Genomic DNA, 26936 nt, shown 5'->3' on the forward strand with positions numbered 1-26936 from the left:
TAGATTGATCGCCCGCAGCGACCGCGCTGTCACCGGCAACGGTGCAAAGCGGTGGGCGTGATATTCCAGGGGCCACCTGAGTTTATCAGCCTAAGCCTATGCTTCTTCAGCATAGTTTTGCTGGTGAATTTGCGGTGGCTCAATGGAGAAATCGACAAATTGTAATTCGTGAAAAAGTTCATAGTAACGCAGGTCATATTTTGTATGCTACTTTTTTGAATTGTAATATTTTTGCTGATTTCTGGTACTGTAGTCTTTCACTGTATGGTAAGCATTAACTATCGAATGTGTAATCTGGTAGGGCTCTATGGATAGGCTACGACATAATGCTGTGCTAAGCCAAAACTTCTGTTAGTCGAATGTATTCACACAGAAGTTTAGCTGAATGCATTTTGACAATGATCCACACATAGCCTAGATACAGCATAAGAAAGCTGAGTCCATGACAAATCCGGGCCCTAACTCAATCATTGTGCGATTCTTAAAAAATATTTGTTGGCTACACCAGCACTAACACACTAACGCGTCGACTAACTATACAAGAACCTAAATGTTAATGATTCCCTAACACTCTCCAACCAATTGCCAGTGGTAATATCCGAAGCAGTGTTTTGTTGATCATTTCTGTTGACGGAATCTATATGTTTAGCCTACAGCTACAGGAGCCTAGGAAAGCAAAGCTCTTCGACGTTAATCAGTTTTTAATCACTTCGTATACCACACAAATTATAGCAATGTATATAAAGTAAAGAAACAACTATTAGTTGTTCGGTAAAGTTATTCTATTGTTCTTACAACCGGCCACAAAAACATAGCGATTTCATACAGGCCAGGATGCCCAACTTTCTGATAGGGAAGGCGTTGCTGATAGCATTATAATATAACATAGAAAAATCCCCTTTTACAGTTGTTACATGTGAGGTGCGCGCATTTTACATGCATGAAATACATACCCTTCGCATTTTTTTTAAGTTGTATAAGTATAATATATACCCTAATTTTTGGGTACACTATGCACGGGTCTGTAATGTAGCTTGATAATAAATTGCAAGCCAAAAAGGTCGAGTAGATCGACAGCATCTTGATTAAGACGTTTCGATACGTATCATCTTCAGTTGATGTGACTGAGAAGCACATTAAGCATCACTTATAAGAGATGGAACGCAATTGTTATCGGTCTGAGTTTCAAAAGTTGGGCCATTATTTAGCACCTTCAGGTGTTAAACAGGTACAGCGGTGTTGATAAGGTGTCAACGTTCAGTTCGGGGCTGCAGTCTTGGATAGATAGGATAGATCATCCAAAATCTTGGATAGATCATCCAAAATCTGTCTGACAGAAAGCTTTTGCCTGCAGAGATCAACCTTCTAAACCAGTGGTCGGCAAACTTTTTTCGTCGCGGCCCAAAATACTCTTTTCGGAGCTATTGAATTTACATTGGCAAAACTTCAATTAAAAGGATACGTGAGGCATATGGCACTTAAAAATTTCCAATATTGCTCGAAATAACGGCATTTATAGTATAAGTTAACAGAAATTGAACTGTACAGTTATGAGACACACGACGCAAGAAATTATAGAATGTCGCTTTTTGGCTGAGTAGATTTAAGTATAAAACTTAACATAAACGTACATAAAAATCCTTGCATTTGACTTCAAAAGTAACATCGTAGTTCAAGTAATTTGGGAAACTTGTTCTCCAACCAACCAGTGTGGTATTGTGCAACACAAAGCAAGTTTATCGCGCGAAAAAGTTTACCACTATATCATCTCCACAGCTGAATGGCGGCACCCGCAATTACGTAAAACGTTCGCACGAAACACGTAGAAAGAACTCCATTACGTTAATCTTGTTTTAAAATTTGGATAAATGTTACTCATGATACAATAGCCATATTGCAAAGTTGAATAGAAAATTATATTAAACTACATATATTTTGGTAGAAATTACAATTTGCAGAGAGTCTAAGTTTACACAGCGTTAGACTGTTGACACCAAGTAAAGGTGAAATATTACACGGTGCTTTGATGCCGAAATCACTGCCATACGATAATGTAAAACATAGCGGTAGTTCAAAACAAAGAATATACGCGCGAAGCGTGAAAAATTTTGCGTTTAAATATAGTTAACGTTGGCAAAAAATATAGTTAAACAGGCACTCTCGGGGCCCCATTTGGCAAGCGGGCCTGAACAACGCTAGGAAATATAATTCTTAGCCACATGAACTCTTAAAATACAGAAATCAACGTACGGCTCTCAGCCGGCCCACAACTACATGATAACACTAAACTATTCAAAAGTAACTCGCGGCCCACTAAAAATGGCTCTGCGGCCCACATTTGGGCCGCGGCCCACAGTTTGCCGATCACTGTTTTAAACAAAGGTCTGGACTACGCCTTCTTCCCAACCAAGCTCAACATCAATGCTATCCGAGCATACATCTACCATGAATTATGTCACCATTTGCGTAATACTCTTCGTATTCGATTTAAACAGAAACCTATATGGTAAATATGTATCCACCTTCTTTAGAGAACGGAAGACGCATCCATCCGCGATGTCGCCCAGCGAACATGACACCTTGCAATCGCTTAATTCGTTCTGATCTTAACATCGTTATCAGCAAACCGGATAAGGGCAACGGCGTGGTGGTATTGAATCGCAATACATACATATTCAAAATGCTGCAAATTATATCTGATTACTGTAAGTTCACCCGTTGTGCCTCGAATGACAACATTACAAATCTATCGAGATTTCAGAACTGCCTCCGCTACTTGAAGAAAGTAAATGCCCTCAGCGAAGAAGATTACCACCGAATACATCCAGTCGCTGCTTGCACTCCCAGCATGTACGGGCTACCCAAAATCCACAAAACTTCAGTACCGTTGAGGTCTATACTAGCATCCGTTGGAAGTTCCACTCACGCCTGTGCCACATGGTTATCAAAATCGCTCAACCATATACGTCAGCACCCTACCAACCTTGCAGACACGTTCGCTTTTACGTCACTTGTTCAAAACAGGTCATTTTCAGGCAAAATCATGGTGACCTTTGACGTCAAGCGCCTCTTTACCAATATCCCGGCTGATTACACCATCAAACTTATCCTTGATTCCGTTTTTAGTAACGGAGTTACAACATTCAAAGGTCTTAACAAGAGTCGCCTCAAGAAGCTTCTATGTTGGGTCTCTAAACATACTACATTCCAGTTCAATGGTAAGTTTTATAAACAAATAGATGGTGTAGCAATGGGCTCTCCAATAGCCCCGATGATGGCAGACGTTATGATGAACCACGTTAAACAGAAGGCAATCGACAAGACCAAGCCGGATCACAGGCCTGAGGTACTTTGTCGTTACGTTGACGACATGTTTTTGGTGTTTTCTAATGCTAAATCTCTGAATGTGTTTTTTGACTGCATTAACTCCATTCACCCCAGACTATCCTTCACTAAGGAGCTAGAACACAACAACACTATCAGTTTTCTAGACGTTTTAGTGGAAAATACCAGTGGAATAGCCCGAACATCGACATTTCGAAAACCAACGCACACAGGTCTCTACACTAAATGGTGTAGCTTTACACCTCGACTTTACAAACGTAATTTGTTTTTTTCTTTGTTACAAGGGCTTACAGGATCGCTAACTCCTACAAGGTTATCCATCTGGACATCAACAAGATCAACGGATATCCGTTGGAGTTTCTCGACAAGTGCATCGAGCAGTTTTTTAATAACAAACACCGACTAGAAAAAGCACCTTCAACACAGTGCAAGGACAACCCATTACGCTATATATTGATGCGGCTACCATACTTAGGCCCAGCCTCACATCATATACGTCGTGAATTACATAGGTTTATACTCCGCTCAACTGGGGCAAAGTTGCGTTTCGGTTAATTCACGACACAACTAAGATGACGAAATACTTTGCAATCAAGGATCGCCAAGAACATTTACAGCGATCTAGTGTCGTGTACAAATTAAGTTGTTCATGTGGTGCTTCTTACATTGGCCAAACCCGACGGAACCTGTTAACGAGGGTCAAAGAACATAGGGTCGATGAGAAATCAGAGGTTTGCAGGCATCTTCTGCAAAATTCCGATCACAAGGTTGATTTTGGCAAACCCGAAGTTCTCGGTTGGGCTTCAGGCGTTTTTAGATTGCGGCTACTCGAGTCGCTATCTATCCAAGACTGCAGCCCCGAACTGAACGTTGACACCTTATGAACACCGCTGTACCTGTTTAACACCTGAAGGTGCTAAATAATGGCCCAACTTAATGGCCCCGTCAACCGGTTAAAAAAAGCACTGCATTAACCATACTTTAATAACGTGGAACAAAGTTGTACATTTCATTAAATTTGGGGTTGTTTTATGCAGGAATGAAATTGTTTAATAAATTAAGTTAAAATTGACCATTACTTATTTTCAATAGTAGGTTAATTTTCAATAGTAGGCTAATTTTCAATAGTAGGTTACTACTTAACTTTTTATTTAGGTTAAAGTTAAAGGAACTCTTTTTTTCATTGGCATGGCGCAACCAACAATGACGACACATGTTTGGTAACGCGAAATGCCTTCTTTACTTCAGCCGGCACGTGATCAGCGCTGACTATAAAATACGAGACATGGCCTGAGTAAGCAGCGCGATTTCGTTATGAGGTGGAAGGGCTTCAGTCATGGCGATTCCAATCTCGTTCACGCTTACTTCTCAATTTGGCCACTGGAAAGATAAATACAGATAACATTAACTCAATGCGTTCTTCGTTACTGGATTCTACTTTCATGTAGGTCCACAAACTTTTCTCTTCGGAGAAACCAAAGTCCCTTCCACACCGGTCCTTAGATTGATCGCCCACAGCGACCGCGCTGTCACCGGCAACGGTGCAAAGCGGTGGGCGTGATATTCTGGGGGCCACCTAAGGTTATCAACAAAAAGTGCCTTTAATGTGTGTACTTTCTTGATGATGATTATGGTGGCTTTTCGGAAGTTTCAACGATCTACGTTTTTAGCAACAAAAACAACATATTGAACGGTCCATACTGTACTTACCTACATACATTCTGGGTTATCAAGACATGGCATATAACCTTAACTCTCTACACAGTCTGTCTACTATTCTTTAAATAACTATAAGGTTAATGCTTACTAACCTTTCATAGCTTATGGCACCCCTAAAAAATAATAAATAGATTTTCGGCACACTGACTGGAATTTTTGTTGAGTATAAAACTGAAATGCCACTTTAAAGGGAACTGGAACACTTGTCATTTGATATGATGGTCTCTTATGGTACACAAATAGTTTTATCAGGAAGCTTACCAGTTGAGCAAAAATAGGTTTCTTACAAGAGCATTAGAAGTGGCACACCAGGGCGCTGCGGCACCCCGATTGAGAACCACTGGTTTAGTACAATATAAAATGACTAGTTTTACATCATTTGTCATAAAGGGGTATATTTTGATCATCTATCTATTAGGTCTTGTAGTTGTTTGCCTCCCAGCATTTCACAGTACTTTTCAACAAGCTATCTGGTGTTTAGCACCAAATTTTGAAGTGTGCAATCATGTTTATTTGCACTGGAGAGGTTCAGAAATCAGAAGCATACCACAATTGTTTTTTTCCTGATTTAGGTATTTACTAATTGAGATGTGCACACAATATCCTGAAAAACTCTCGGGCGTGCACCTGTCACAGAATGCAGGCTAGACAAGGCCTTTAGTTTAAGAACCACTGTTTTATATGCAAAGTTGGCCAGGTTTTTCAAAATTGTGCAATACAAAATAAATGACTCTTTTTAATTAATTGTTTTCTGTTTGAAATGAATTTAACAATGTTGTGCTAACTGCTACACATAATATTATTCACTCACTCAAACAAACATTTTAATTTTGACATGTTTAACTTTTTTTTATTTACTGAACATATATTTAAAAAAATAATTTAATATTTGGTTTATGGCACTACATGCCAGAACAAGTGTCAGCACAACCTATGTAATACTATGTGATATACAAATTTCTGTAGATACACTGTCATATTAAATCTTGTTAATTTTTTTTTGCTACATTCTCCGCTTAAGAGTAACAAAAATATGAATCACACAACATTTTATTCAGTAAACGGCAGGGATACCAAAAATCTGAAACTTTTCTAAATGAGATATACATAGCAAATTAATAAAAAAAATTGTACAACGATAATAAAGAGCAAACAAACTAAACTAAAAAACACATTGCATCAACAAAGTTTTAAGGGCACGATTGGGTTTTGACACACTTCCAAAACTCCTCGGCAGAAATCACTTTTACATTATTTGGTAGTTCAGTATCAACTTTTTGTTTACCCAAAACTACATGTGTTGCATTTTCAATGTCATACTCCTCTACCATGTCACCATTGCCAGCAACTACATGCCGGACCATCAAACTTCGATCACTGATGCTATCAGAAATGTGAAACCGAAGCCCTGTAAAGCTGTTATTAAGAAAATCAACTGGAGGAATTTTCACATCATTGTCCAACTTTGAAGTATGAGGCTTACTACCACCAAGCAATGCAGAAACATCTGATTCCTCTTTTGATTTTTCAAACAAAACCTTTAGCCGTTGTAGCGAAGTGGCTGTGTCCCAAGACTTGTCTTTTCTGATTTTGGTAACCCTTGGGAATCGAATTGAAATTCCCGCAGCAGTATGTGCATCAGATTTGCTGAATTCTGTACCTGTAATTTCCCATACTGGGGCAGTCTTAGGGTCTTCCACTACCAAATCGGGCACATGTTGTCGATTCACATGTAACCATTTTGGAACTTTGCTGAAGTCTCTACCTATCTTGACAGTTGTCAGCTGTTTGTTGATTCGCTCCAAAGTCTTATCATCATGCCCATTCCCAACCTTAGTGACAGTACACCAGCGCTTGAAGGTTTCATCATAAACACCCATAAGGAAAATGGACATCATGCCACCTTTGTTGCCAGTGCCATAATATGCCCCAAGAACAACCAAGTCTGCAGTGTCTGCCATCTGACCTTGCATTAAATAATCCTTCTTTACTTTCAGCCAGTGCCGCTTCCCAGGCTCATAAATTCCACCGATATCTTTCAAAACCAAACCTTCCAAGCCTTCTTTAATGACCCTGATAATCATATTTTTAAGGTCGTCTGGTTTGTTGACAAACTTCATTTCTGAAAACATGACACGATTCGGGATTTGTTTCATGTTTTTTTCCAACAATTTTCGTCTTTCTGTCAGCGTTTTTTTCATTAGATTTTCACCATTAAAATGCAAAATATCAAACACGAATAAGCAAACACTAGCATCTTGGAATTTTGACTTCTTGTGGACTCCAAGGGTTCCAAAAGGAAGTGGATTTCCTGTTTTGTTGTCAACCAACAACACCTCACTGTCAAGAATAATATTATTTCCATCTGGAAAAGCATCAGGTATGTATTTGTTAAAATGCTGTACTTTGTGTTGTTGCACGGGCTTTAGACTTCTGCTAAAGAACTGAAAACTGTTACCAGACATATGAAGTTGAACTCTTTCTCCATCATATTTGATTTCGGAGTACATTCCTTTCGGGCATTTCTTCATTGCTTGTTCCACAGACTTACAAGCTTCAGCAAGCATCGGAGCAACAGGAGTCATCAATGATGCTCTTACCTCCAGGGTCTTAACACCAGTTTTCTTTTTGTTCAAGATCCGGTTTATTACATCTTTTAAATCCCTCGATGCTTTAAATGCTTCATGTGCATTAGGATCTAAAGCATCCAATATATGTTTTGGTCCTGCTGTTATCCTAAGGTCACCTTTAATCAACCGAATAATAGTTTTTAAATCGTTAGCAGTACACTTCTTGGTGATTTTTTCCAAACTGTTTTTTTGATCTTCCTCTTTTGTCATTAGCGATAGGTTGTCCAGAAATTTGTCAACATCATGTATTGTCAGTGAACTCTTTTTGCTAGCTGGACATCCAGTATTGTTTTCAAAAAAATTAAAAATAGTTTCTGAAACATCCCCCTGCTCAAGATCTTCAACCATGCCATCCATGTCTTCATTAAAAATTTGACTGAATAACTTTACCAATTGTTTACTTTGTAGGTTATATATTCTTTTAATAGCTCCTGGAAGTAGCAGTTTTGTGATGGTGTACAAGTCACCAATAAAACCATCACCAGAAGTACCTTTAACAAAGAAATTCTTCACAATGTTGGTCTTTTCATTATAACTAGACTCTTCTGCAATCATTGCACAAAGTCGGCGGAACTCACGAAACTGATTGTCTTTGATTTTTAAGGTTGTAGGTGAATTTGTTGCTGCTGTCAATTCGCTGGTTGATGGCTTTACATCCAATGGTATTTTGGCTGCAGGAACATCAGGTGGAGTTGTTGCTTTTCTTTTCTTTGGGGTAGACTTTTTTGGTGTGGTTTTTTGAGCTCTATTCATTGACAGTTCTTTTGCCAACTTTCTAATGGTTTCCTTATCCCCATCATTCATTTCTGCAAATCCCTCCAAATCACCAACATCTTCAATAACTTTTGTTGTCGCCCTAGCCTTGCTGAACACTTGAAACATACATTCAATATGATGGTATTGTTTCATCATTCCATCTCCGTCATTAAAATGGTTTGGAACCAATTTAGCAATTCTTGCAGAACCTTTTTCGATTGGTTGTTTGCACTTTTTGCAGTTTGCTTTTCTTTTGGCATAGTCACACATAAAATTTGAGGTATCACTCATTTTATTGTTATGGCTATAGGACTGCAATATAACCATTAAATGCATTACAATAAGTATTGACAATAAAACATACTTTTTAATACTACCAATTTGGAAAGTTTGGCACACGCCAGTGCATAGCTGAAACAATGGGAGTAACCGGGTGCACCAAAGTAAAAAACCTGCTAAAGAATGTTTGGGGAAAAAGGTGCATATTCAATATTTAAGGGTTCAGGTTTAATTTTTTGATAAAAACTCACACTGGTGCATTTGCCATACTTTCCACAGTGGTATATGTATATATGCATTTAAGTCAGTGCTTTTCAACCTTTTTGCTGGAGTGGAACCCTATGAAAACATTCCACTGGCTCGAGGAACCCCAGTGTAATAAAAACACCTCAATTAGCTAAAGAATTTAGAAATTGCGAAACACCTGGACTGTACAAGCGGAACCCTGATTGAAAACCACTGATTTAAGTATTAAAAAATAATTAATATACTAATGGTGCTACCACAGTAAGGATAAGCAACTGTTAACGGAAAAATAAACTGCATCCTTAACATGGCCGTCACACAAGGGGTCTAAAAGGCATTTAAGCATGCTGTGCCGTTTGGATTTTACATATTTACAAAAATAAATCATAAAATAAACAATATTGATCTTTGTGAACTCATAGTATTAAAAAAGAGAACAGGTTCCAACAAATAATATTTTTTAAATGTGAACCATAAATGGGAAGTTTACACCATTCCTTGTTAAATGCATGCTATGATAAAAATAATGTTTAAGACTGAAATGGTCACCACAACAATTATATAGATTAATTGGCCTGGATAGTAACCAAACATTTAGGGCTTTACATTATTAGGTATAGTCAACAACAACACAACCTGCTAACATAATACCAGTCTGGAAAATATGACAGATCTTACTGGTACACATCTGAAAACATTAAGGCGACCAGGTGCACGTTCTACTGCATTACATAATTTGTGGCCGCCAAAGATTTGTGTCAAATCTGAGTGGGGTATAGCTATGCTAACATGGTGTCACACCAGTCGCCAACGTCTGTAATAACACGTCAAAATCGCAATTTCATGGCTAGAAAAGTTGAGTTCCAAGATTTTAATAAGCTAATTTATGCTCTTGCGATATACTGAGCATGCTTTCTGTGAATATAAAGCTCATTTGTACCTTAACCTAGCGGGGGTACAATAGAACGAAAACAAATAGTCCAAATAGAGTTTAACTACTTGCATAGCCAGTAGCTTACATTTTATTACTGGCAACACAGAGATTTTTTAGCTACTTATAGCCAAATTTCGCGGGATTGTTTTTGAGTTTTAAAATGATTTCCGTTCATTTTCGTAACATAGGTTCAGATTTCGCCATAGTTGTGCTTCAGTGCTATGTTTGAAAGTCCCGCCCCCAAACCGCCCCCTAAATCCACAACCGCTTAATTTTCGCCAGTAATAAAGTAATGGCGACATCTAACGCCGTTGGAAAAATATATTCTAAATAATTAATAGCGACAGGAAAAAAGTTCTGCGAGACAACGGCAGTCATTGGCATTTTTAAGTAAATGAGTTTGTAAGCTCACCCTTTTCCCCATAATCGTAGGATTTTTTTTACGGCACACTTAAAAAATAAACCGAAATCCACAACCGACACGTGGGTAAAAGCGCAAGTAAAAAACAAGTTACACCTCGGCACACCTATCATGGTCTCGCGGCATACCAGTTTAATCATTGGCTGAGTTCATTCAGTATAACTTAAAAATCCCGAATTAAGGACCATTAGTGTTTTCAAGGGGTTACCCGTTGGCAGAAACCTAAAAAAACTTGTTTGGACCTTTGGACATAAGAGCAAAGGCTGCTCAGTGTTTTTAAATAACTAGACTTTCAAAGCCATAATACTCGATTCTCAAAGCGTTTTTAATTTATTTTCGAAACAGTCCCCTTCAAAATTTTTCGACAATCCACGGTCCACGCATTAAGCCAGGGTGGTCCTGTCACGCCAAAATTGGTCCGGCTTTGGTCGTAATCAAGCGCCAAAACTGGTCCGGTCCGATTTTGGCGTTGGAACACCCGCTAAAACAGGTCTGGCTAGGCCAAAACTGGTCCGGCCTTTAAAATCCCTTATTTATTCTTTAAAATCTGATAAGAAGCTTGCAAACAGTTCAGATGGTTAAAGTAAACTATGCGTAAAGTAAATATACTGAATATTACAGTACAAACGAAAAGAAATTATCGAAACACTATTATAAAGAAACTCTAATCGGCTTTTGGGAGATTCTATTGTTCAGTTCGTTTAAAACTAATAGCGCCCTCTAGTAATTTTATATTCTGTCTAAGATCTAGATATTATGTACAAACTGAAAACGTCTTTATTAGGCCTATTCAATAATGATTAATAATAAAATATAGAACGTTATAGAGTTAGGGTTAGGGTTAGGGTTTAAGAATAAATAAGCGGTTTTGAAGGCCGGACCAGTTTTGGCCTAGCTGGACCTGTTTTAGCGGCTGTTCCAACGCCAAAATTGATCCGACCGGATCAGTTTTGGCCCCGGACCGCAATTACTCCGCTAAATGTTTTAATTGCATTGAAAACTGTAATTAAATACATCAATTACAATTACAAATCCATTTTAAAAATACTATGCATTTGCCTATAGGCTATTGCAATTTGCTAAGTTTTCTATTGCTGCTGAAATATGGAAAACAGTTTATGTCTCATTGCTTTTCAAATAAAATAAACAACGTGGAATATTATTGAAACTTCAATTTTCTCAATATCAATGAAATTGAGCCAAAATTTTAACAAATTACAATTACAATTAGAATTACACAGAATAAACATGCCTCAATTACATTAAAAACTGCAACTAATTACATCAATTACAAATCACAATTGATCCAACTCTGGTTGACAGCATATCGCGGGTCACAATATTTTATGCCTATTATTTGCGCGCTACATAAAGCAGGCTATCATGCGTGCCAGGAGCCGATCAACAATTTTCGTTAGGCCAGGCATAAAATGTTTAAAGATGAAGCCACGAGGCATCGTCAAAAATTAACGTTGAAACACATATAAGCTCCAAAAACTTGCTGCTATCGTCGAATTGTGCGCAAATGAAATCGAGTGATATAATGAGACAGGAAATGTGGTGGCGGGATGCGCGAAAAAATTGGTAGCCGATTTGACAAAAAGTTAGTTTATAGAAGAAGGCTGCATTTATAAGAGTATGAATGTTTTTTATCTAGATCAATTTGGCCGAAATTGCACCATGAAAAGGGCCAGGGCGCCAGCCTTTAGTCATAGTTGTAAAACAATACTTTACAGAAGCGCGATATATTTTAGCAAAACAGTATAGGGCGTACTGTGACTTTCAAACCGGTCTAACACATGCCGGTACCAAAAAATGGGCGTTCTTGCCAATTGCTATACCTCCTGAACAGGGGCGCCCGCAGAAATTTTTCCAGGGGGGCAATCAGGGGCGTAACCAGAAAATAAAAAAGTGGGTCCGGAATTTTCAGCTTAGGGAATTACCCTATTTTTCGTCTGACGTTATTGAATAATGACGTCATAAAACAGTGACAGTATGACGTCATAGAATGGTGATATCCAGACGTGAGAAAAAAACTAATCAGAAACAGCCAAATACGTCCAGCAAAAGCGACCACGTGCGTCATCGACAATCCTGTCAGGCGCCAGCTGCGAAATCACGGTGTGCAATCGTTAACTTCAAGCAAAAAAAACAAACCAGCAAGACCGTGAAATATGTGTGATTAATTGTGGTAGAATCACACATAATTCGACCATCAGCAGCGCAGTTTTCAAGTTCCATGAACGGAACGAGCGCTTAATTACAAGCACGTCTTTCACCACCTGCAATACTAAACGAAGATCATTTTTTCCGGGTGTTATTATGCCACGATTAGCGCAACATCTGCGCCGAGCTGTGTGAAAGTCAGCTAAATTACAAGCTGCGGTTGAGGGGAAATAAGTTGTGTCCATTGCACACTTAGCATGTGGTCTTAGAGTATGCTTAAAGAGCATAATTTTGCGTTAACCATCATTACTTAAAAATGGAGATTTTGAAACGCGCACGACAGTCACCATTATACCTCCTTTAAAGAATCTGCTTCAGTTAAACAAATGTCGGTGTTACACGAACATCGGATATTAGGGCAGAGACCGAATGGCGAGCAACATACTGCGTATAACTCGACGTTTTTTAGCGAGAAAAAAAGAAAGAAGGTTTGACTTAGCGTTGTCAACTGTCGAATACACACTTGCTAATCAGTCAACCTAAACAAATAACGAAAGAGAAAAACTTCCAGCGTTTACGGTCGACCAAACAAAAGACGAAAAACGGCGTTTTGCGCTCGATTTTGGTTTCGCATAATATTAAGACGCGTGACCCAATTACTTAAAAAGCACGCCGCTTTGAACAATTTGTTACGATGACAACGAACAAAAAACGATAATATCACTTACAAAAAGGGGGTAAGAACCCCCGCCCCCCTGGATACGCCACTGGGGGCAATGGATAATGTATAATATTTTTAAACTTCTTAAGTAATACATATTACACTTATAAATAATACTAATAATCGCATTTTGAAATTCCAGGGGGGGCAAGTGCCCCCCCTTGCCTCCCCCCGTGCGGGCGCCCATGCTCCTGAATCCGAACTTGATAAGCTATAGTAAAGTGGTTTATTTAATGGTGTACGCTAACCGGAAATATGTAGGCCCAATCATACCCAAACTATTGCAGTATGCTTGCTGATGATTATAAACCCTCACCTATAGGCTACGCATTACAATAATTCAACAGGGCTTCGAGGGCCACGAACAATGATGTCGCGGGCCGCATGTGGCCCATAAACTATAAGTTTTAACCTGTAACTTTAGTCACATATGCATACTTTTGGCGTAAATCCGAAAATTCTTGCCATCTATGGAAACAATCTATCTGGAAATGTGAAACTGGAAAGGGGGTCGCGACAACAATAAGCTGCGAACCACTGAATTCGATCAAAATGCGACTAACTTTAATTCTAATTTGATTTGTTATCGCTGGTGTTTTCTAATTAGAGTTCTAATCTACTTTTAAAGTGCTACTTTGTACAACGGCATTTTAGTCTCTCAGTCGGAACAAATTGGCTAATTTTGAATTAGTCTAACAGGCCTACTCTTTAGTCGGAACGATCCTTGTAGTGTAGGCTACTTGAACTTTACTCTCTGAAAAGCATAGGATATGCAAAAAATAACCAATTAGTGCAGGAATATGTGCTGTTCACATTCCTATGAGAATAAATTGCGATTTGGTCGTGAATAAATATTAACAAAAAAATGGTGGATAGGATGAAAACAGCACTTTTATGCCTAAAGCTGCAATGAACATAGATAGATGGATATACTTTTTTGCCAAGTAACTAAAATTCAAAATATCATGTATTGCTATGGGGCTTAGAATATTACCAGCCTGCTGGACTCGTTGCCGTTCTTAAAGACCCTGGCGACTTCTTCTTTCCAATGCGTGCCCAAATGGTCACGAACATAAGTTTTTAGCAAAATTCCTAATGAAGTAAAACGGTATTCTATTTTGGCCTATATATTTGTACTCAGTCGAATTCTTCGTCTGCAATTCATCTTCGCATAATTCGTAATTGTGACAGCATAAACAACCCTATTTGAAATAGATGGCGTTTCTCAAATAATTATGTCGGTAAACTGATGTTTAGCTAAAGAAAATGACAAGTACCGCAAATCACACAACATTTTGCATAATGCGAGTTTCGTTAAACGAGTCCTAATTTTCATGTTACTACCAATTCGAATATGTTTTTCTGAATTCGCATGATCAAGATTTTTTCCATAAATCGGAAAATATTACACATTTTTTAATGTCTTGTGAATTTACTCAGTCAATTCAAGTTAATAATTGCTACCTATAGTCAGTGGTAGGATTCAAATTTTTTGTCAGCCGGTTCTATCACAAAAGTCATATAGTTCAACCGGTTCTGTTACAAAAGTCATATTTTCCGAGAAATAATTAAAGTAGCTGTAAGAACAAGATGGTTTGTACTTCTGACGCAACAACTACATTTTCAGACAAACAACCACAAATAGAAAATTGCTACAATTATAAAAATTAATAAAATGTATGACTGTTACGTGCGACCTTGACCATTGTACATTTTGTTAAAAACAAACACGTGAGCTACTTGGATCTCAAAAATCAATGTAAGGAATAAGATGCAAAAATTCACTGACAGTAACCAGTAATGCTGACCCAGCGGTTCTCAACCAGTGGGCCATGGCTCACTGGTGGGCCATGGAAACTTTTTAGGTGGGCCACAGACCAATTTGAAAAGCTAGATTTATTGAAGAATTCAGTTCCATTTGTGTCACTATACCTAATTTTACAGAAATAATGGCTTGGAATGTATATTAAACGTAAACTTATTGGTTGAATAAATAATTAATCTGTTTTAACATATGCTCCGCTATTTTTTGTTCCTAAACCTTTTGTAGTTTGTCCATTCAAAAAATTAATTGGGCCACAGAATTTTTGTGCAACGAAAATGGGCCACAAAAGAAAAAAGGTTGAGAACTACTGTGCTAACCGGTTCGCTGATATTCCGCGAGACGGTTCTATCAAGGCTTATATCACAGGCATGGACACGGGAATTCCCCCGCCCATTGTAGCTGTATTATTTGTTGTATATTTGAGTCTGCCGTCTCACGCTTGACTGAATTTACCAAAAGCAACAATTAACGTTGGTTGTAGTCTGCGAGATTCATTAGATTTTGTAATATGTTTATTAGGATTGCAGTTTATAAAGTTAGGTAAAGACCAAAATATTTACATTGTTTCGACACGAACGAAAAAATTACAATATAGTTACTTTTTATTTGGATTGTGGGCAAAGTAATACAACAGTAACGAGATTTCGTTGGCCCAGTCTGTATGGTGTGGCAAACGCATGCCCAAAATTTTTTTAGGCAAGTTGTGTGCACAGGAGATCTCGGTGATTTTTGCGTAAAGTGCTTTGCAGTACAGACTGGTCGTCGGCGAAAACAAACTTCTTCTTACATGTGTACATGTAGACCTACTTACCTTTAACAATGACTTTTATTTACTGGTCCAGTATTTGTAAACCTTGAGCAAGATTTCACTACCTTGGTCAAAGTAACTTTTGTTCCTATTTTCATAGACTAGTTAAAAATGAGTAAACATTGCTGTATTCCTGATTGTGATGGTAAATATCCCGACCAACTTTACCATGTGCCAGCAAAAAGATTCTGTTCAGGCGACAAACTCAAGTGGGCAAATGATTTGGAAAAAATTATTCTTGGCCTCAGGGCTGACAAAGCAATTGGGGATTTATATAAACGAGATGTAGTAAAGATATGTGGTCGTCATTTTAAAGCAGACCAGTTTATTCATGGTTAGTTTAAACAATTTCTTAACTATTCTACACCTGTATTGTATTCCTGGATTGGAAAAGTTTGTGTATTTTAGAAATAGTCATTATGTTAGTTTACTTAAAAAACATAAATTATTATTTATCTACAGGACAGAAACGAGATACGTTAAAATTTGGATCAATTCCAACATTAAACATGCCAGTGAAGTTAGCAGCCAGTACAAAGGTAGCTCGCAGACCACCCACTCCACGAAATCCAGAAAATTCTATTGTCTTTAAAACTTTTAGTTCATTTCTAAAACAAGCTAAATGTCTTGTTTCAAAAAGTGATACATGGAAAATACATGCAAAAGATTTCTCACAAATTTGCATTTCCCACGTCTCTGAATTCGATCAACAAAAATATAAAATATTTGTTAATGAAAATTTTCAATTAGATGTGCACTACTTTGGATGGTCTGGCCTCTCTAAAGAAATTTTTGAGTATAACGTTAGGTCCAAATCTGTAAGAGATCTTTTAAATTTTATTTCGAACCTACCAATTTGTGGAGGAGTGTCTGTGTTAGCAGATGGAGAAGATAGCAATATGACAGCTTCACATATTGTAACAAAATCAAGTCAAGCGTTTGATCACTGCAAACCTCTTCAATCAGTAACATTGGCTGTTAGGTGTTTTATACAGAACTTTTGTAAAATATAGTATTTAGATAATATGTTCAAACCTTTTTATTTTATTTACCCCAGAACAGATAAAATTGGTATATGCATAATTAGTCAGGAATTTGAGTTTACTGTTATTTAAATATTAAGCACTTACAGGATTATTTGAGAGTTGGTATGTCCGATAATATAGGATCGTAGCCTATAGCTGATGTGATAGTGTCGGTACTCACCCGTTGGTATCGGTGCCGATCCGATACCAGTTCATTTGTGCTTAACAGCCATATTGGGTAACAGATCAGATCGCGATTCTTTTTGCTCGAAATACTGGGTATCGGTATTAAATATCAAGTATCAGACATCCCTATTGAGAGTTCTAAATATAGATTAATATTAAGGTTAAGAACATTACATTTTGTTAGAAGAAGCCAGTTAGAACAGGATATAATATATATATATATGAAAATAAATGTAAAATTTTTGGAAGTTTTAAATAGAGATAATCAGCTCATAAAAAGATTATATTTTTTGCCAAAAAACTACTAAAAATATATTGGTATAGTAATGTATTTGTAAACTTCATCAAATCTAGGTCATTGCAGTGTGAACTATTTTTTGCTGGATTTTGTCCAAAATGTGTGATGGTATCAATGACAAACAAAAAAAGACTGCAACAAAAGCAGAGGTATGTTGCCAAAGTTGAAGGTATTCCCCTTCGCAAAGTAGATGCTCGTTCACTACCACAACGTGTAAAAAACACCATAAAGGATAAAAATGAAAGGTGAAAAATAAAATATTAAAATCAATAAATGTGATCGTAGTATTGATTATATGTTAATTGAAAAATATTTTAGCATTGCAAACCTGCAAAATCAAATTTCGGAGCTACTAAAGGATCAAAGCAAACACATACTACTGGACGATAATCAATCTTTTGATATCCAAAGTTGTATGCAAGAAGGTCAGTTTGTAATTCACACTTACAGCTTTTGGATATCCTATGTATATATATATATATATATATATATATAAAATTATACTTGGAATATTATAGTTAAAGGAAAAAAAGGAATTTCGCCTTTCTATGAAGAATTTTGGAAACAACAACTTTCTCTTAATCACCAAAGTAGAAAAACCAATCGATATCATCCTGATTTAATAAAGTAAGTTTTGCTGCTGGGTTTTTATTTAAAAATAAAATAATGGTTACATGTTTACAGGTATTGTTTACTTCTCTATGCTAAAGGACCAAAAGCATATCAAATGCTCCAGGAAACTGACATTCTTGTTCTTCCATCTTCAAGAACACTCCGCAGATATAGGTAAACAACTGATTTTCATTTTCAGATGAGTGAGATATACTGTATATATATATATATTTTAACTGTTGCTATATGGACATATAAAAGTGGATATACATATATTTATAGATGTATAGATATTTATTAATTTATTTGTTATGTGTTAAAAGAAATGCCACACGGCCAAATGTTGGATTTGATCATGACATTTTGAAAAATCTAAATCTACCAGGCGATATTGATGACCACAGCCATCAAGTGATGCTTATTGTTGATGAGATGAAAATTCGTGGTAAGTAAAATTATCAAGGTGGTAAATTCGGTTTTACAAAATATGAATGGTAAAAGTTTAATTTTAGAGGAATTGGTATTTCAAGCCTCATCATCAAAATTTTTGGGATTTGTTGATCTGGGCAGCAACCTAACATTGGAAAATCAATCGTTAGCGAGCAATGCTTTAGGAATTTATGTTAAAGGTAAAATGTCTTTGTTTGTATGGTTTAAAAGACTACAGTAATCGGTTTAATGTCTAAAATTACTGTCATTTTTCATATTTCTAAAAACAAATTGCACCTAGTTTTATATTTTAGGTATAACTAACTCAAACATTTCTGTGCTGTTGGGACATTTTGCCACGACAACTGCCAATGGACAAGAATTGTTGTCGCTTGTGATGCAAGCAATTAGTCTTCTGTTCCATATTTCTAACCTTCGTTGTTTGGCACTTATTGGTATGTCCTACATTTATTAAAAGTTTAATAATTGTAAAATTCAGGTTTACATGTTGGTTAAATATTATCATACAGCATGTTATTTTAATTAATTTCATATATATTGCAAATAAATACTTTTGAGAAACTAATGTAGGTGATGGGTGTCAGATGAACAGAAAAATGTTTTGCATGCTGGCAGCATTACCAGATGGAAGCCCAATTCCACACTGTGCTCCGAACCCAGTTGAACCACATAAGTGAGTATTGAGTTATCTAAGAGTTCTGTCGTTATGATTATAAAGTTTTATAAAACATTTTATGCTTTGTAGGACTTTATTCTTCGTGAGTGACCCAAGTCACTTGATTAAAACCGCAAGAAACAACCTATGTAACAGTCGTTCGGGATCCAAGCTCCTATGGAATAGTGGCTATTTAACCTGGTCATCACTTTTGTCACTTTATCATAACAACTGTGAACCTGGTGCTGAGTGCTTAACGATGCTCCACAAGTTAACAGTACGGCACATGTATCCCAATGGATTTGACAAAATGAAGGTTAATCTGGCTGCTCAGGTGTTGTCAGGGTCTGTTGCTGCAGCCCTGAAACAGAAAGGTGACGAGGCACTTTCTAAGTTTTGCCAACTCATAAATGATTTCTTTGATATCTGCAACTCCAGTACAGGAAAAGGCAACCCTTTAAAAGCACCATTCTGTGATGTTAATGACTGGAGACTAAAGTGGTTGGAGCAGGATTTTATAAGTTATTTTCAGGAATGGGACAGAGTCGTGGAAGCAAGAAAAAAACAGAATGGAGAAAGTTTTACGGCACCAGAAAAAGAAAAAATGAAGATTTCCCATGCAACAAAAAATGGGTTGATTTTCACTGCGAAATCCTTAGTTGCTATTACAAAAATTATTTTGTCTAGTGGTGCCAAATATGTTATTCTGAGACGTCTATCCCAGGATGTCTTGGAGGCGTTTTTCGGACAGGTGCGGCAACAGGGTGGTTGTAATTTAAATCCAAATTTAAGGGAATTTAGCCAACGGGCTCATGCACTGAATGTAACAAGGGGCTTGAAACGTTCAGTATTTGGCAATGTAATTTCTGAGGGAAGTATGGTGTAATTCAAATATTTATAACACAAGTAGTAGGTTCAAAATGATAAGGACCTAGCTTTGTTTTTCCTTCCCACCCTATAGAGGTGGGCTACAAACCGATTTATGTTGCACGCCATGACATATATACATTTTTTGTGTTTTATATACTTTTATTCATGTTATTCACCTTTGTTTTATTGAAGAGCATAATAAACTTTAAACCAGGTTGTTTGCCGGGCGAACTTGGTAAATAAGCCTGGACCCCATCGTCAAGGAGTCGCCCTTTGTCCAGGTTTTCAATTTTTTTATATTCCAGAACTGAAACCCATAGCTCCATAGGCAAATTCGGAAACTATGGAAAATTAAACTGGTTACTCTTGGCTGTTGCTATGAAAGCAGTTATGTAGCTTGAAATTATCAAACTGTAGATTTTGATGAAGAAGCCAACTGTTGACGAAATGATGCACCCTGAACACTTGGGCTCTGTGAAACAGTTGTGTAAAGTGGGTGGCATATGAATGCCCTCTAGTCCGGACATATTTTTTAATAATATTAGACAAAATTGAAAACACATAGTAATGCGTTTGGTTGACATCCACTGGCAAGTCTTGAACCCATTTTTCAATTAACTTTTTCTGTGAAAGCAAAACTTCTTCGGCAATCAATGCAGGATCAAGTTCACGTGCAGATTCCTGTTGAAGTACTGATTTTACATTTAATTCAGACTGCAGAAAAATATTTTTTGCAACTTCATTTATACCCCAAAGATTTTTAACACTGCTGGGATTTTCTCCTTTTAGTTGCAGTATTAAAACCTCGCCCGTTTTGTAATACAGGGAACGTAGAACTCTCCCCCCTATGTAGTAGCAAATATCTCTTTCAGTATCATTGATGGAAGCATGTTGTTTTTCAAAATCAGTGCAATTTTTGCCCTTTTTCTTCAACAAAGCTGGAAAAAGCTCTATCAGCACTGACCTGGTATTTAAGTTTTGATTGTGAACCGTCAACATAAAATTTTGGCTAAAATCCTCCATTTTTATATTTTGATTATAAATTTGCAATACACTATCCAAAGTTAACTCGAAATCTTCTAATATTAATGAAGAAATGTATATTTTACATTTTTCTTCAGCAATTTTCCAAAGAGACATTAATTTATCAATAGTGATGGCGTCGCATTCCGAAACAATATGCAGTCTATTGATATGAGACTGACGACCTCGTGATGTACAAAAGGATTTTTTACACGATTCGCATATATACTTTTCGTCTGGTTGGTTTGACCAAAGAGATTATAACCATGAGGACAAACTGTGACGTAGCCCATTGTTCTACTTTCGACAACGTTCCGCTCTAGTGCATAATAGTAAAACGTAAACAACTGGGTTTGACTTGCATGTTGGTGAGCTTAAATTTTGGAGCAACCGGCTTATATATATTAAGGTTCGAAATTTCTGACAGGTTAAAAGTTATGTTTGAATTAGGTGTCAAACTTTCATTGCCGAGTTTCGTGTAAACACACTTAAAAATGTCCGTAGGGCATACAATATCAGTTAACCATAAGTACTACCGGTATATAATATGGTTAACACACTCGTTGGCGCGCCAACGTCGTCAAGTTAATGACTGCGGAAGCGTACAACGCGTTTCTGTAGAGTAGACCAGTGGTTCCAAACCGGGGTGCCGGAAAGGAATTTACATTTTTTATTATTACTAGTAAGCCTTTTGGTACATCTTTTTGTGTTTGCTTTTATAGTACAATAAACAAAATATTACAATATTGCTTAAAGTTATTTTTATTGCCCCAGTTTCGTTTATTTTAGCATTACAGTAAAAAACTTAAAGAAAATTAGAGTAGGGATCTTGTAATATATTCAATTATTCTTTATTTTTGGTGTTAAGGAATATTAACATTACACATTTTGGTACTGGATAGGGTTCGGTGAACACAAACTTGGTGTGTAATATTGTTCATTGAAAAAGGAAAGCACCAGATTATGCAGCTTTGTAATCTGTTGAAATTAAATGTAATAATAACCTTTATTATTTTACTGCCAGTTATCCAATCAAGTTTAAACTGAATAAAGATATATATTTAAGCTGTTTACAAGATGTCACCTATTTCTATACATGGGCTTTGATATTCATTCAACTACATCCTCCAGCAGTTAAGCTCCAAACTTTTGTTATCAGCTATTAGGGAGAAAAGAGATGAGAAGCACTGAAGGTAAAAAATACTTTTCGCAAACTTACATTGAAAATGACAAAAAATATCTATTTCAAACAGGGCTGCGGAGTCGGTTAAAAATAACCCGAGTCCGACTCCGGTTAAATGTGGCATTTCATTGAGTCCCGAGTCTGGCCCTGACTAAAGCCTGTTTAACAATGGATATTCAGCTATACACTTATAGGGGTGTCATATAATTCATTCATTCATAATACATGGTTGGAAAATATTCCACCACATGCTATATTCCACCTTTACAATTTTCAGTTGGCGATCATATTAGTTTACTGCGCATGTCAGACTTGGGAGTTGGGTAGTTTTACATGGTCTTACTCGAGTCCCGAGCCTGACTCCAGCAAAACAAACCGACTCTTCGAGGCAGACTCCACAGTCCTGATTTCAAACCTGTACAATATGCTACCTAGTTCTGTGTGGAATTTTTTATTTACTCTAAATTAAGTCACTATATTTTTACAGTCTATAATTTATTCAGAATAAGTAATGACTCAACAACTCTTTTGACGAAAAAGTAAAAATTTATAAATATTTTATTCATATAAAACAAAACGTTTACTATGTAATACACACTTGGAAATATAAATATAATATATCAGTGCAAAGAGAGATAATTTAATAAAATTATAAAAAACATTTGTAATATATTGGTTGATAAATTGTGTTCTTACAGACGCTGTTGACCAGGTACTACACAAAAGAGTACAATACTGAAATGGACTCTGGAATCTGGTGTCAATCAAGAACTTTATTCATTTCTTAAATTGACTGATTCCTGCCATGTTTAACCAAATAAATTTTAAATAAACATTATTTTGTTTTGCTTGCCTGAGTTTGCATATTACCAAAGAAGTAGGAAAATAATGACACTTTTAACAAGAATTGATTACTTAAGACAGGGTGGTCCAAAACCCAGGCCCAACATCATTGTTTGTGGCCCGCGATGCACTGTTAAATTATCGTAATGCGTACAGGGTTTATTTTAAAGAAATATAAGTGACCAACAATCAGTAAGCATACTGCAATGGTTTGGTTAGGGTTACATTTTTGCGATTACACTATTAAATAAACCAGTTCACTATAACTTGGCAAAAAAAGCCTAATTTTTTGTATGTGTCAGACAGGTTTGAAAGTCGCAGTGCGTCCTATATGGAACTTTCTAAAATGGCTGTTTTGCAATGCAAGTTATATTTGTGTTCACTTATAAATGCAGTCTTTTTCGAAATTAAGTGTTGTCAAATATGCAATTTTGCGTGTTTGGAGCGCACCATTCTGCCAGTCTGATTAGTATCGCTCGATTTTATTTGTGCACAATTTGGTGATAGCAGAAAGTTTGTGCAGTTTATATATCTTTCGACAGTTACTTTTTGACAATGCTTTGTGCCGTCATCTGTAAACCCCTTCATGCTCCGACCTAACGAAAATCGTTTATCCGCTCCTGGCCTGCATGTAGCCTGCTTTGTGGCCCGTAAAGAATATGTAAGAAATATTGTGCAACCTTGGACCACCCCAAAATCAAAAGCCCAAAACAATTGCCAGTAGGAATTTGTGTAAAGCAGTGTCATATGTTATCCACAAGAGAATAAAGTTTCACATTAATTAATAGGCTTCTTGCAGCACAACAAATGGTAAAAGGGTGGAAAATTTGAAGGAATTTATTGTGTTTTACTCTTTAATCTGCTCAGTCTGTGACCAGAACTTTTTAAGTGGAGGTTCCCGATCAGTTTTCCAACCTGTATAATAGAAAAATAGTGTAACATACTAAAATAGAAAAAGATTTTAAATAAATAAATACTTAAAATATGCCAGTAAGTCACAAACAAAACATTGGTAAAAGTACTCGGAAGTTTTGTATAACTAGACCAGGGCTTTCCAAACTGGGGGTTGCTCATGGAGTTAAATTTTATACAAAGTGCTAAATTTATAAAATTGTTATTTTTTTTGTTTGGTATGTTAATGGCAAATTATGTAATGCACATTACTTCAATAAATACATGCCAAAGCAGACATCGAGAAATGTTATGTTTTAAAATGTTAAACCTAGTGGGTCAAAAATTTTAATACAATAAAAGCAGTCACAGACTGAAAAGTTTGGGTAGCCCTAAACTAGATAGGCCTAAACTTTACCCATGGACAGATGGCAGTTTAAAGTTTTGTTTATAAGTAAAATAAATACTCTATAATGGTTTGCATTACACTATGATCTCATTGTCACAATAATCTTACCAGAGATTTGTTGTGTCGCAACACGTCAGCACATCAAATTAATTCTTTGTTTTATCGCCTTAATGTTGCGTCATGAAAGTTTTTGTTTAAATTCGATTGCCGATATCTCTTGCTAGAGTTTGCAACGAATGCCTTGTTACACCAATTTTTATGCGTCAGAGCTGTATGTGATGTTACGTATATCCGTTTAATGTGAGCGCTTTGTTTTGAAATTCGCCTTATTGTCAACAATCCATTATTTTAGAATCGAACGCCAGTTACGTCACAATGTAGATCGAAGCGCTTTTGTTCAAGCCATATTTGGACAAAAATATTATTTCCGTCTATAAGAGTCGAGAGAAAAAGGTTTAGACCACGCCTTGTTATCACGTGATATTTTGTTAAGTATTATAAGAATTGATGACGTAAATCTTTCTTTATCGCAGAAATTTTCTTAACTGATTCTCGTCTATAAATAGCGTGTTCAGAGAGAGAGAGAGAGGGAGAGAGATAGAGGCTTTTTATAGCTACTACTCAGACAGCAAACTCGAGTGCTTTTGTGACTGAACCAGATAGAGGCTACTCACCCGAACCGCAGCAAGCGGACAGAACAGGGTTTGTACGCCGAGAACCAGAGTTCTCGCCAATCAGTTCTGCAAGCTCAGATTCAAGCAGAAATTCTCCTGTCCAGAAGGTACGTAAACCCTTCGTTAATCTTGATAGACTTCAAGCATCTACTTCAGCAGCTGCTAATCATACAGCGAAAATACAATTGAGCAAGCCATCTCGAGGTCCAAGAACTCCACCTTTGATTAGACGAATTTCAGGATCCAGATCGCCCATAAGATCTAGATCACCATCAAGCAGAAGATCACAACCAATAAGAAGATATCCATCGGAAAGAAGAAACAATTACAGAAGAAATAGCCACGAACGTTCCCCGGAATCCGAAGATTCTTACGAACTGTATCTCCCGCCAGCTCCAAGACCTTCGTGGCGAATCCACGTCCCGTTTAGTGCAGGCACATCAAGAGAGCAAGTTGCTTCCGATCGGCTACTTGAAAATCAGGAATCTTGCCCTTTTGTCGATTCTTATTTCAAAGCTCGTGCAGTAACTACCCAACAAATCAGACTTCAAAACGGATCTTTTGAGGCCATTATCAAGAGGACGGCCTTTGACCATTTTGCTATTCCTAGCATCAGAGAATTCCGGCATATCAGCAATATAGACAATCTTGGAATTGTGGCTGTGCATTCTCTGCAAGCCAACAACGAACCAGGAGACGTGTTCGTGTGGCGATCAAGTCATACTCCAACATCTATTGAAGGCAAGGTCTTAACAGAGACGTTCTTGGCATTAAGAATATTCCTTAGTGTTCCATTACGTCTTGTAACAAGTCTTGTTTCTACAAATTGATGCCCGCGAGTGAGGAACGAACCACCTGCAAACTCATTATCGGACCCATACCCTCCACAAATTGATGCCCGCGTGTGAGGAACGAACCACCTGCAAACTACTTTCCCAAGAAGACTGAAGAAACGAAGCTCAAAGAAAAAATATGTGCCTTAATCTGTATGGACCACCTACAAACGGCCGCCTAAAAACTGTCATGTTTGGAACTTGCAAGAAGCCAGCTTTAGAAGAAATTAATCTCATCGAAAGATACGTGAAGAGACGCTCCATAGCGTCAGCAAAGCATTTGCTTGGAATTCGAAACACGAAATACAAACAAGCGTTGCCGATAAAGACATCACCACTGTTTGGAATCATGGAAAACGAAACGGAATTATGGATTTCACAATAACTGATTCTGCCTAGTTTATCAGGTGAAAAATCTGTTATACTTTTAAAATAAAAACAAAATTATATATATAATAAGTAAAAATATCGACTGAAAGGTCTGTAAATTGCTTTAATGCGACTTTTTATTAAACCATTATGTATCGCATTTCGCAAATTATGTATAGTCTATATCTATGAAGTCTAAGCTTAAACGTCGATCGCACGATATTTTGATAAATGTTAAAGGAGCTTAATTTTTGTGCTTGGAGCTCAATAGTTTGAAATCAACGCGTTAAACTTGTGAATCATGATTTAATTTTGTTGTGCACGAAATAATTTTGTGTTAAATTTCCGAATTCTTTTAAACATTTGGTACGTTTTGGGTTTTTGTCTGTTTTTCTCTCATCACGCAGCCGCGTCTACACACGAGTTTAAACATCTCGTATCAAGCATAATGATTTATCCACACGCGAAACATTAGCTTTCAAATCACAACTTTAGGAACACCCCATTTCCTGCCTTTTGTTGAAAGCAATAGTGAATAAGCAGCAACTTCAAAGCGTATTTTCTTGTGATGCGTCGTTATTTTAAAACTTACATTGAACGAATTGTGCAAACTAAAAAAAAAAATGCAAATTTTTAAGGAAATGTTGCTCAATGTTAAAAATCAATAAAATTTAAAATTGTATTGAATTGCAAAAGATGTGTAACGTGAGTAAATATATATTGCAGTAATTAATTGTCTCAAACTTTAAGTGTAACCTGTCGCGC

At 36.8% G+C, this 26936-nt stretch overlaps 2 protein-coding genes and 1 pseudogene across 2 annotated transcripts; 2 read left to right on the top strand and 1 right to left on the bottom strand.

Moving 5' to 3' along the window:
• The first annotated feature begins 2512 nt into the window (after window positions 1–2512).
• Window positions 2513–4256, top strand: LOC146167984 (uncharacterized; annotated as a pseudogene).
• Window positions 4257–6104: 1848 nt separating this feature from the next.
• Window positions 6105–8757, bottom strand: LOC146167985 (DNA ligase 3-like). Its single transcript, XM_083388850.1, has one exon. The coding sequence runs from the start codon at window positions 8739–8741 to the stop codon at window positions 6255–6257; it is 2487 nt and encodes an 828-aa protein (XP_083244976.1). The 5' UTR covers window positions 8742–8757; the 3' UTR covers window positions 6105–6254.
• An 8716-nt stretch (window positions 8758–17473) lies between these two features.
• Window positions 17474–25799, top strand: LOC146167986 (uncharacterized). Its single transcript, XM_083386187.1, has 11 exons — window positions 17474–17604; window positions 17678–17784; window positions 17878–17986; window positions 18044–18145; window positions 18295–18416; window positions 18484–18600; window positions 18715–18855; window positions 18992–19094; window positions 19167–19179; window positions 24955–25076; window positions 25217–25799. Exons 1-11 carry the CDS (start codon window positions 17474–17476, stop codon window positions 25797–25799), a joined length of 1650 nt encoding a protein of 549 aa, XP_083242313.1.
• The last annotated feature ends 1137 nt before the right edge of the window (window positions 25800–26936 follow it).

Source organism: Ascidiella aspersa, chromosome 1, assembly GCF_963924565.1.
Source record: "Ascidiella aspersa chromosome 1, kaAscAspe10.2, whole genome shotgun sequence".
Classification (NCBI taxonomy): domain Eukaryota; kingdom Metazoa; phylum Chordata; class Ascidiacea; order Phlebobranchia; family Ascidiidae; genus Ascidiella; species Ascidiella aspersa.